The following is a 12968-nucleotide window of genomic DNA, read 5'->3' on the forward strand; positions in this document are numbered from 1 at the left end:
GTAAGGCTGATACATTTTCTCCCTCAACTCCATTCTCTTTCCTTCTCCCCATAACCTTTCATGCCCTGACTAATCAAGAATCTCTCAACTTTTGCCTTAAATATACCCAATGGGCTGGCTCCAAACCTGGTTATGGCAACAAATTTCACAGCTTCGCCATCCCCTGGCTAAAGAAAATTCTCCTCGGTGCCATTCTAAATGGACATCCTACTATTAAGGCCATGCCTCTGGTCCTAGACTCCTTCGCTATAGGAAACATCCTCTCTATATCTATTCTATCTGGACCTTTCAACTTTCAATACGTTTCAATGAATTAACCCCTCATTCATCTAAATTCCAAAGAGTACAGGCCCTGCACCTACAAACGCTCCTCATATAACCCTTTCTTTCCCAGAATTATTCTCATGAACCCCCTCTAAACCCTCACCAATGCAGATGTTTTTTTAAACAAGGCGTCCAAAACTGCTCACAATACTCCAAGTGAGGCCTCCCAGTGCCTTATAAAGCCTCAACATTGCTTTTATATTCTAGCCCTCTCGAAATTAATGCTAACATTGCATTTGCCATCTTCACCACCAATTCAACCTACGGAATGACTCCCAAGTACCTTTGCACTTCCATTTTTTAAATTTTCTGCCCCCTTAGAAAATAGTCTATCCTTTTGTTCCTTCTACCACCATGCACTGTATTCCCATCTTCCTAATCTGTCTGTCCTTCTACAGCATCACTGCTTCCTCAACACTACCTGCTCCTCCACCTACCTTTGTAGCATCTGCGACAAAGCCAACAAGTACATCATCCAAATCATTGACATACAACGTAAAAAGAAGCAATCTCTAAACCGACCCCTTTGGAACACCACTAGTCACTGGAGGCCACCCAGAAAAGGCTCCCTTAATTTCCTGCCAGTCAGCCAGTGAGTCAAATGAGATGTTCTTCCTTGAACTTTCATTGGGATTCCTTGGAACAGTACAAGAACTAATTTGGTGGTGGTGGGGCAAGGGGTGGCATAGTGAGATCAGGTTCACCTCTACAGATTGAACTGAGAACATTACAGCACAGAAATAGGACCTTTGACCCATCTAGTCTGTGCCAAACTATTATTCTGCCTAGTCCCATCAATCTGCACCTGGACTATAACTGTCCATAAACTCCTTCCACCAATGTACCTATCCAAATTTCCATTAAATGTTGAAGCCAAACCTAAACCCACTTCTGCCGGCAGCTCATTCGACACTCTCATCACCCTCTGAGTGAAGAAGTTTCCCCTCATGCTCCCCTTAAACATGTCATCTTTCATCCTCAACTTATGGTTCTATTCTCATCCAGTCTCAGTGGAAAAAGTCTAGTTCCACTTATACCCCTCATAATTTTGTACAACTCTATAAAATCTCCCCTCATTCTCCTATGCTCTAGGGAACAAAGTCCTAACCTATTCAACCTTTCCCTATAACTTAGGTCCTCAACTCACAGCAATATCCTTGTACATTTTCTCTGCACTCGTTCAATCTTATTGACATCTTCCTGTAGGTAGGTAACCAGAACTGCAAACAATACTCCAAATTAGGCCTCAACAACCAATACAACTTCAACATTTAGTATTTTGATTTATAAAGGCCAACATGCCAAAAGCTCTCTTAATGACACTATCTACTTGTGATACCACTTTCAAGGAATTATGAATCTCTTCCAAAATCCTTCTGTTCTACCACTCTCCTCAGAGCCCTACTGCTCACCATGTTGCCCTCCTAAAGTGTAACACCTCATATATCTGCATTAAATTCCACCTGCCACTCTCAGTTCTGCCATGTATTCACACAGTCTACATTCGGATTCTCCGATGCAGAGAACAGGTGGCAAGGAGTGAAAACAGCACAGTATGTTAGAAACATAGGCAGTGTTTTTCTGTTTGTGGGAAAAGGGCAAAAGGACTGCTGTATTAAGGCCTGCAGGAACAAGAGAGAACAAGGAGAGCACACTATCCTTGTTCAGGGTGGGGGAGGGCAGGAAAGGAAGAAGAGGGCAAAGAGGAAAACGAAATGAAAAACACAGATGAGAACCCCAACAACTATGATGGAAGCAAACCCAAAGTTAAAAATAAGGGAAAATCTTTCATGAAAAGTGATATGAAAGCTACATCAGAACCACAGGAATTAGAGAACAGACTGAAATCATGGCATAAAGCAGAATAGAAAGATGCCACTTAGATAGTTAGGAGAGCTTTTGTTTCAAAACAGGTATTGATGCAGTATGATTGGCCCAAAAATCAAACTACTGTAAGAACGGTGTCAAAATTTCCAAATGATTACATTTTTCTCTTGATATTAGCTGTCAAGCATATTTCTTTTATTTCAGATTTTGAGTAATCAGAGTTGCTGCTTTTCAGAACTACACCCTCTCCACTTTCCTTCATTTTCTCATCACCATCTGTTTGTATTCCTCCAGAGACTAAGATGAACAAACTTTCTCCACTCACTCAGCAAGCACTGCCCTCATGTTTGTCTTCGTCCCTTTGACTTGACATTTCTCTTTGTCCTCTTCACTTCACTTTCAGTTACCTAATATCTAACATATGACTAATTGCTAATTTTTCCACATTCTCTAACTCATACAACACAGAAACAGGCCCTTGGTCTACAGATAATCGTGTACATATTTATGCCATCCAATTTACCAGCACTTAATTCACAATGGTCTATCACTTGTCAATTAATTACTTGCCAAGATAAACACTGTCCCATAATAAATGGAAGAGATTCTGCAGATGCTGGAAATCAGAAACATTAACAACACACACAAAATGCTGGGGGAACTCAGCAAGCCAGGCAGCATCTATGGAGGGGAATAAAAACTCATTGAGGCAAGATCCTTCATCAGGATTGGAAAACATGGAGAAGAGATGGGATAAAGCTAGAGTAAGAAAGCAAAAGGAAGAGGAGGCAGGTGACAGATGACACCAGGTGAGGGAAAGGTGGGTGGGTAGCGAATGAAGTAAGAAGCTGGAAGTGCACAGATTGAAGAAGCAGGAATCCACTCCTCCTTCCACAGACCACTGCCCTTCCATTTATGTTCAACTGAAGAGGCATTCATTGTCACCTTTGCACATATACTGTCTAACCATGTCAGCTTTCTCACCTTCAACCTCCACTTGCTCATTTCCTGCCCTTCACATCTTTTGAGCTTGCTCTCTCAATGCAGAACATGATAACCTTGATGGGGGGGGGTTGGTAAACTTGATAGAACGATAGTGAAAATTCCGTTAACTATATTAACCTTTGAGGTCACATAGAAAAAAAAAACATTGTAAAACTCATTCCCAGATGAGGTTAATTGCTGACATTACCTTCTTCCAAAGAAGCTAGTTCTTCTCTCAGAGGTTCCTGAACCAAGCCATGCACCACGTGGGGCACTGAAAGAAAAAAGCACAACTCAGCAAAATATAAATTACAAACAGTCGATTCTTAATGTCCCCAAAATTAAAAGCAGGATTATACCTACAAGTAGGAACAGGGGAGATGTCAGGGGTAAGTTGTTGTTTTTTTAAAGACACAGAGTGGTGAGTGCATGGAATGGGCTGCCAGCAGCGGTGATGGAGGCGGAAATTATAGGGTCTTTTAAGTGACTCCTGGATGGCTTTTTTGAGCTTAGAAAAAGTAGAGGGCTATGGATAAAGCCTAGGTAATTCTAAGGTAGGGACATGTTTGGCACAGCTTTGTGGGCCGAAGAGCCTGTATTGTGCTGTATGTTTTCTATGTTTCTATTACCTCTAAAGGTGCAATTCTGAACTTGAAGATGGAGTTAAACAAAATGCAGGCTGCCAGGTTAGCAAATATTACAAATTAAAATGGACATAGAGGTTCAAGGTGATACATTCATTAGAAATACATAGGGAAGGGGTGGGAACCTCTGACTGCAGCAGTGGGAATGGAAGATTTCTTTGCACACTTCAGCCAGTTAGCTGGCACAGGTTTTCAGTGCCCTGTCAGGTAGGCCATCCGGGCTTTACGCCTTCCGAGGGTTCACCCTCATGAAAGCAGTTCTGATGTCGGCTAAAGTCAGGGATTTGAACAGCTGTAGTTTGAAAGCATGCATAAAAGGCGTTTAGCTCACCACAGTCATTCATGATGTTGAGGGGTGGGGGGGGGGCAGGTTAGCGGTGATCAGCCCTATTGCTTGATACCTTACACCTACAGACACCTGTGGCCACATTCAGACGGAGAAATTCTACAATACAGGTGTCCCCTGCTTTTCAAGCGCTCACTTTACGTCAATTCGCTGTTGCAAAAGACCTACATTAGTTACCTGTTTTCGCTAACAGAAGGTGTTTTCACTGTTACGAAAAAAGGCAGCGCACGCCGAGCAGCCGAATTCCTCCCCTGGAACTGCATTCTAGCCGACATTGCTTAAACACATGCCTGTGAGCATCTGTGCTTTACGTCGACTTATTTTGTGCATCCGTTAGCAAGATGAGTTCTAAGGTATTGGAAAAGCCTAAAAGAGCGCGCAGGGGTGTTACACTTAGCATAAAACTAGACGTAATAAAGCATTTTGATCATGGAGAACAAGTTAAGGATATAGTGAGTGTAACCCCCTGGGTCGCCTCGGGCTCGCTCAGCTCGTTCCGTCTAGGGCGGGGGTCGGCAACCTGCGGCTCCCGAGCCATTTGTGGCTCTTTCACCTCTGTGCTGCGGCTCCCTGTGGCTTTGGGAAATAATTGGTCAGTATTTAATTAAAATGTATTTTATGTTAGTTTGTTAGCTTTTGAAATGTAATTCTAAATTTGAAGATTATGGTGATCTTGTACAATCTAAGTGTGGCTGGCACATCCGAAACGGCTCACAATTAGCCAGCATTCCGGCTAAGGGAGATAGCCTACGGGGGTTTGTGAGTACGCGTCTTTTGCAGCATCTGCGTCCATGGGGGCTGGGTTGAGGGAGGCTTAAAAGCAAGGCTGTTTAGTTCGAATAAAGCTATCTTTGACTGCAGTTTACTGACACCGCTACAACGTGTTTTTATCGCTGGCTGTCCAGACGGAAGGTGCTGAAACGCTTTGTCGCGTGTCTGGAAGAAGTGAAAACTTTCCTGGGCAGCAAAGGGCTCACCTTTCCTGAGCTGGAACAGCCAGAGTGGCTGGAAAAGCTACACTTCATGGTAGACATGACAGCGCACCTGAACACGCTGAACACAGCTCTTCAGGGGAAAGGACGCACAGCCCTGCACATGTTGGAGGATGTTTTGGCATTCGAGCGCAAGTTGACGTTGCTTGCCAGAGATTTACAGAAAGGCACTTTGTCTCACTTCCCCAATTTGAGAGAGTTCAAACAAGGTCACGACATGATAATTTCGGAGTATTTACATTCTGCAATCATCGCAATGCAAACATCGTTTGGGAAACGCTTCTGTGAGTTCAGAGAGGAAAAAAAAACATTATCCTTCCCGGTCACTCTCTTAAGCATCGATCCTTCCCTACTGAATACGACTGCATTGGCAGGTGTGAGTCAACCTGATCTTGAGATGGAACTGGCCGACATAGCCGACAAAGACATATGGGTGTCCAAGTTTAGACGCTTGACAGCAGACCTTGAAGATGTTGCCCGTCAGAAGGCCGTTCTTGCTCAGAAACACAAATGGAGTGATATTGAAAACCTTCCAAAACCGGACAAACTTGTGTTCGAAACATGGAATGCTATGCCCAACATTTATGTAAACATTAAAAAGTATGCGCTTTGAGTCCTGTCGATCTTTGGATCCACATATGTAAGTGAGCAGGTGTTCTCCAACATGAACTTTATTAAAAACAAACATCGCGCACACCTCACAGATGACAGCTTGCGATCCTGTGTAAAGATGAAGGTGACGTCATACAGCCCTGATGTGCAGACGCTGTGCGCTGAGGTCCAGGAGCAGAAATCCCATTAACCAAGTATGATAAATATTTTAATTGCCTATTATTTTATGTATATTCATATTTTTTCATTGTTCAGTGAAATAGTCCTTTTATTTTTCAGGCTGACAGCTGGCTGATGTTATTTTTGGTTTGCTGCTGGCGGAAAATTTAAGTTCGGCGTTTTTCATAAATACAAGAAGGACTCAAATAGACATTGAGTATTTTACTTAAAAGTAACTTTCAACCCAACGTCTTTTTTTCGGAGTTCAAAATGTTTTTGTTGCATGCAGAAATGTAATTTCGTTTTCTCTGCAGGAGTTCATCAATTTCATAAATGCAACACATTATAGTTTGTTTATACATAGCATAAAGGCAAAAAAAAACGTTGTATGCAGTGTTATTTCATTTTAAATGTCAAACGGGTTTTGCGGCTCCCAGTGTTTTCTTTTCTGTGGGAAACGGGTCCAAGTGGCTCTTTCAGTGGTAAAGGTTGCTGACCCCTGGTCTAGGGGGAGCAGCCTTCGGCCCCGCCAAACTGGGTAATCAGCTGGTGTGGATGCAGTGTGATGTCCCCGCCTCGCCCAAAAACAGACAGTACACCATAAGCGATTAAATGAGTACAATTTATAAAGGTTACTTTAACTAAGTGATTAATAACGATACAGTATATATGAAGAGAAAATTAAAGAAAAGGCGCCAAACTTATCAAAGTCCAAACCACTTCGTGCACAGCCGTTGGAGCTCAATTACTGAAGTCTTCTGGCCACCATTCGATCCCCTCCGAACTCCTCGACTCGCAGCTCAGGACCCTCCGAACTCCTCGACTCTACAAACAGCTCAGGACCCTCCGAGTGGTCAACCAAGCACATCTAGCTTCATCCCCCCCCCCTCCTCCTCGGAGAATCTCCCGGCCTCGGACCCCCCTTTGGGGTCCGGTCCTCGCCCAGCTTAGAGCATTGCGTCCTCTCTCTCGACCCCCTGGCGCCGATCTGCCCAAAAGCCCGTCAACAAAAGCTTACAGACTCAGAAGAAAAAACATTAATCCCCATTTGGTTTACAAAGGAATACCATTCTCATTATCAGTAAATTATCATTCCTGCTAGTTAACAAAAGGAAACCCTTTCCCAACAGTAACAAAGAAAAAAAAACCCCTTTACATGAGTTTGGCTAAGGATTTATGGAAGTTGAAGATGATGTTGAAGAGATCTTGACATCACATGACCAAGAATTGACAGATGAAGAGCCGATGAAGAGGAAAGGATAACAATTGAAGTCGAGTGCAGTAGCGAAAAGTGGCCCAAAGTGAAGACGTCCAGGAACTGAACGTGAAGCAATTGCGTGAGATTTTCTCTGTGATTGACAATGCTGCAATGATTGCAGAAAAGTATGACTTTAATTTTGAAAGGGTACGTAGGTTTAGGGCAGGTTTGCAGGATGGTTTGAGTGCTTACAAAGAACTGTATGATAGAAAAATGCATGAGGCTAAGCAGTCAAGCATACTGTCGTTTTTCAATCCTTCCACATCAGCCACAGCAGACGATGAAACTCGACCTTCGACATTGAGGCAGGCAGACATAGAAGGTGACCTGCCTGCCCTGATGGAAACAGATGACGATGAAATGACACTCCAGTCTCCACTAACTCCAGCCACCCCAACCTCCGACGACTCAGCCTAACACACCATCATCAGTGTCCTCACTGTCTTCCCAATTCCAGTAAGTGAAACTACACTGGGCGTACATTATTTCTACTTCATATAGGCTGTGTATTTTTGTGTTATTCGGTAGCTTCATAGCTTAAAGGTTACTGGAAAGAGTGTTTCTGCCGGGAGTGCTTATGTGAAATTTTCGCTGCGGTGGACAGTGTTGCAATAATTGCAGAAAAGTATTCCTACTTTATATAGGCTGTGTATTTATCAGATCATTCCTGCTTTTACTATAAGTTACTGTTATTTTAGGTTTTATGTGTTATTTGGCATGATTTGGTAGGTTATTTTTTGGGTCTGCAAACGCTCACAAATTTTTCCCATATAAATAAATGGTAATTGCTTCTTCACTTTACGACATTCCGGTTTACGAACCGTTTCATAGGAACGCTTTACCTTTGAACAGCGGGGGAAAACCTGTACTCTAGAATCACTCCACTTTGTGTTTCTACCCAGTGGCAAACTGGGCAGTGTGGTGCAAAACATGCAGAAACTAGCAACATAATTTTCACAATAAATCTGAGATAAATAAATGCAAGGGTCAGCTTTTATCTATACGCTTGGCCTTTCTTGAACTATCAAATATCATTAACTCCACCCTCCTCAATGTTACCTGTCTGCTAAAATCTCCATCTTAACATCAGCTTCATGGCAAACAGGCCAAGCCAATGACATCAGTGCAGACTACCCAACTTAAGACACCTAGATAACCAAAACTATGCCACCAAGAACTTCAAAATTAATTAAAGTTTTTTTGAACTTACCTTTGAGGTGTAGCAAATCCATATCTGTTAGCTTCACTAGTTCTGTTCTGATTCATTTTAGGCACTCACCTGAAAAATGAGCAATCACTCTGTTACAGACGAATAAATATCATGCAAAAACAGCTAGAGAAATTATGTGGAGGACATAGCAGATACTCTTGACTCACATTGCAACACCTGCAAAGATGTTAGGAATGTGCTAGGAAGTGCAGAGAAAAATAAGGTTGACTTAGAGATCTTAGAAAGTGAAGTCCTGCTTCAGCTTAAGATTGAAAACTCAAATCTCCAAGGCAAGACAACATATATCCAAGGGTACTTGGAGGTCTGTTATTATATACAAAAACCCCTAATATGTATTTTTCAAAAACCACTGAAGACTGGTGAAATCCCAGAGGACTGGAAATGGGCTAACACTGTCCCAGTATACAAGAAGGAAGACCACACCAACCCTGGTAACAACGGACCAGTAGGCTTAATAGAAAAAGGTAACAATAATAAAGAATGAGATGTAAAAGCAGCTGATAATAACAGCAACAAACACAAAATGCTGGTTGAACACAGCAGGCCAGGCAGCATCTATAAGGAGAAGCACTGTCGACATTTTGGGCCGAGACCCTTCGTCAGGACTCACTTGGCGTATTGTGAGCAGTCCTGACGAAGGGTCTCAGCCCGAAATGTCGACAGTGTTTCCCCTTATAGATGCTGCCTGGCCTGCTGTGTTCCACCAGCATATTGTGTGTGTTGTTTGAATTTCCAGCATCTGCAGATTTCCTGGTGTTTGATAATAATAGCTTTCCTTTCCCCTCCGTCCTCCCTTCCCACCTCCCCCTGCTCTCCTTCTCTTGCCCTCTATTCTCACCCCACCCCTCTGCCCTACCCACCACCTCCCCTCAGATCTACATCATCCCACTCCTCCCCTTCTGTCCTTCCCCCACCCCGATCCCCTCCACCCTGCCCCTCCTCCCAGTCACCCCCCACCTGCGCCCAGTCCCCTCCCGTCCCCGTCCACCCCCTCCTCCCAACACCTCGGTCCTTCCCCCCTCCTCCCAAACAACCCCCCCCCCCCGGTCCGCCCCGTCCTCTCCCAATCACCCCCACACCCCGGTCCGCCCCGTCCTCTCCCAATCACCCCCACACCCCGGTCCGGTCCGCCCCGTCCTCTCCCAATCACCCCCACACCCCGGTCCGCCCCGTCCTCTCCCAATCACCCCCACACCCCCGGTCCGGTCCGCCCCGTCCTCTCCCAATCACCCCCACACCCCCGGTCCGGTCCGCCCCGTCCTCTCCCAATCACCCCCACACCCCCGGTCCGGTCCGCCCCGTCCTCTCCCAATCACCCCCACACCCCCGGTCCGGTCCGCCCCGTCCTCTCCCAATCACCCCCACACCCCCGGTCCGGTCCGCCCCGTCCTCTCCCAATCACCCCCACCCCCCGGTCCGCCCCGTCCTCTCCCAATCACCCCCACACCCCGGTCCGCCCCGTCCTCTCCCAATCACCCCCACACCCCCGGTCCGGTCCGCCCCGTCCTCTCCCAATCACCCCCACACCCCCGGTCCGGTCCGCCCCGTCCTCTCCCAATCACCCCCACACCCCCGGTCCGGTCCGCCCCGTCCTCTCCCAATCACCCCCACACCCCCGGTCCGGTCCGCCCCGTCCTCTCCCAATCACCCCCACACCCCCGGTCCGGTCCGCCCCGTCCTCTCCCAATCACCCCCACACCCCCGGTCCGGTCCGCCCCGTCCTCTCCCAATCACCCCCACACCCCCGGTCCGGTCCGCCCCGTCCTCTCCCAATCACCCCCACACCCCCGGTCCGGTCCGCCCCGTCCTCTCCCAATCACCCCCACACCCCCGGTCCGGTCCGCCCCGTCCTCTCCCAATCACCCCCACACCCCCGGTCCGGTCCGCCCCGTCCTCTCCCAATCACCCCCACACCCCCGGTCCGGTCCGCCCCGTCCTCTCCCAATCACCCCCACACCCCCGGTCCGGTCCGCCCCGTCCTCTCCCAATCACCCCCACACCCCCGGTCCGGTCCGCCCCGTCCTCTCCCAATCACCCCCACACCCCCGGTCCGGTCCGCCCCGTCCTCTCCCAATCACCCCCACACCCCCGGTCCGGTCCGCCCCGTCCTCTCCCAATCACCCCCACACCCCCGGTCCGGTCCGCCCCGTCCTCTCCCAATCACCCCCACACCCCCGGTCCGGTCCGCCCCGTCCTCTCCCAATCACCCCCACACCCCCGGTCCGGTCCGCCCCGTCCTCTCCCAATCACCCCCACACCCCCGGTCCGGTCCGCCCCGTCCTCTCCCAATCACCCCCACACCCCCGGTCCGGTCCGCCCCGTCCTCTCCCAATCACCCCCACACCCCCGGTCCGGTCCGCCCCGTCCTCTCCCAATCACCCCCACACCCCCGGTCCGGTCCGCCCCGTCCTCTCCCAATCACCCCCACACCCCCGGTCCGGTCCGCCCCGTCCTCTCCCAATCACCCCCACACCCCCGGTCCGGTCCGCCCCGTCCTCTCCCAATCACCCCCACACCCCCGGTCCGGTCCGCCCCGTCCTCTCCCAATCACCCCCACACCCCCGGTCCGGTCCGCCCCGTCCTCTCCCAATCACCCCCACACCCCCGGTCCGGTCCGCCCCGTCCTCTCCCAATCACCCCCACACCCCCGGTCCGGTCCGCCCCGTCCTCTCCCAATCACCCCCACACCCCCGGTCCGGTCCGCCCCGTCCTCTCCCAATCACCCCCACACCCCCGGTCCGGTCCGCCCCGTCCTCTCCCAATCACCCCCCTGCCCCCTGCCCCCTGCCCCCTGCCCCCAGCCCCCAGCCCCCAGCCCCCAATCCTCTGCCAGTCCACTGACCGTTTCTCCGCTGAACTCGGTCCCGCGCTTTCACCGAACGTTTGAAATTGGGCGCTACAATGACGTCATCGGCGCGCTGTGGTCACGTGAGCTGCAGTCGCCAAGAAAGCCGGAAGTTGATGACTACGCAACACCCGCAGCTGAAGCGTTGGAAACGTCGAATCGATGTTCCTGCAGCATTTCGCCTGTGTTGCTCGGATTTTCTCACAAGCGCGCTGCAGATGTGTGTGTTGCTCGGAAGCGGAAGCTGAAGCTCAAACTCCGGTGATTGTATCTGTGAGGAGGGCCGGTCTCACCCAATCGGGGTGACTCGCAGGCCGTGAGGGGAGCTGTGCACCTTCTCTAGATTTCCATTGCTTTCTAGTTCCTGAAGCACCTTTGGGAGTTGCTCAGCAGGGACTGTAATGTCTCTGAAGATGAATCTTGCCAGGGAAATCCTTCAGATCTCACATCCAGCAAGCTTACAGCTCGAGTGTTCTAGTTCTACTCAATAAGATCGTGTTCTTATGAAAGAAACTTTAGTGCAAAATGATGCTCCAGCTGTAAAGACAAACAAGGCTACCTGATATTTTTGGCACATTTAGTCTCTGCCTTCACTGGAAAAGACACGCAGGAACTTTATTTTAGATTTAACCATGCGTCATCCACCCCACACTCTGTCAAAGTCGAGTTTATTGTGTACAGAAACTCGTGTGCACCACAGATGCAATAAAAAAAACTTGCGGCAACATTGGTTAACAACATTCACGAAAAAAATGTACACAACTTTATACCTAATCTGAGTTACAGAACACAGGAAATAGGAGTAGGAATAGCCTATCTGGCCAATTAATTTAATAAAATCATGGCTGATCTGGCTGTGAATTCAGGTTCGCCCTACCTGCCTTTTCCCAGACTATGCAAAAATCTACTTAACTGTCTCTTAAATATAAGACCATAAGACATAGGAGCAGAATTAGGCCATTCAGCCCATTGAGTCTGCTTCACCATTTCATCATAGCTGATCTCGAATCCCACTGAACCCAATAAACCCGCCTTCTCACCATCTCCTTTGATGCCCTGACTGATATATTTACTGGGAGAGCCACTACTGCTTCTCAGGCAGAAAATTTCACAGATTCATTCCTCAGGGAAAAGAATTTTCTCCTCACATCCATTCTAATGTTGTTCCCTTCAAACTTGAGGCTATGATCCTTCGTTCTAGCGTCACTCACCAGTGGAAACAACTTTCTTACCTCTATATTATCTTCCCCTTTCATAATCTTATATATTTCTATAAGATTCCCCTCATTCTTCTGAACTTCTGCAACTATAGTCCCAGGTGGTTCAATCTCTTCTCATTGGTTAACCCCCTCATCTCTGGAATCAACATGGTGAATCTCTTCTGCACTGACTTTAATGCCAGTATATCTTTCCTTAAGTAAGCAGACTAGAACTGTACACAGTACTCCAGATGAGGCCTCACCAGTAACCTCCAGAGTTGCAGCATAACCTCCCTGTTCTTAAATTCAATTCCTCCAGCAATGAAGGGTGACTGTATGCAGATAGATTGGGAAAATCAGGTTGGCGCTGGATTCCAGGAGGGGGATTTCTAGAGTGCAGATGAGATGGCTTTTTAGAGCAATTCGTAGTTGACCCCACTATGCAATCAGTTATTCTAGACTGGGTGTTATGCAATGAACCAGAATTGATTAAGGTAAAAAGAACCCTTCAGGGTAATATAATCATAATATAATCTAATTCACCTTG

General features: G+C 47.8%; 1 protein-coding gene across 3 annotated transcripts in view; it reads right to left on the minus strand.

The window, feature by feature from the left end:
- Window positions 1–11868, minus strand: part of ndc80 (NDC80 kinetochore complex component) — a 114987-nt gene extending 103119 nt beyond the window's left edge. Inside the window, exons 1-3 of one of the 3 annotated variants that reach the window (XM_059974835.1) lie at window positions 11220–11868; window positions 8357–8425; window positions 3344–3409 (exon numbers count right to left, since the gene is read on the minus strand). In XM_059974835.1, the coding sequence (XP_059830818.1) occupies window positions 3344–3409; window positions 8357–8412 (122 nt within the window). In that variant the 5' untranslated portion in view covers window positions 8413–8425; window positions 11220–11868. Of the gene's footprint in view, window positions 1–3343; window positions 3410–8356; window positions 8426–8523; window positions 8910–8987; window positions 9010–11219 lie in introns of those variants that run through there. The other 2 variants (XM_059975005.1, XM_059974924.1) reach the window with 2 other exon arrangements.
- Window positions 11869–12968: the final 1100 nt, after the last annotated feature.

This window comes from Hypanus sabinus, chromosome 1 (genome assembly GCF_030144855.1).
Source record: "Hypanus sabinus isolate sHypSab1 chromosome 1, sHypSab1.hap1, whole genome shotgun sequence".
In the NCBI taxonomy this organism is placed as follows: Eukaryota; Metazoa; Chordata; class Chondrichthyes; order Myliobatiformes; family Dasyatidae; genus Hypanus; species Hypanus sabinus.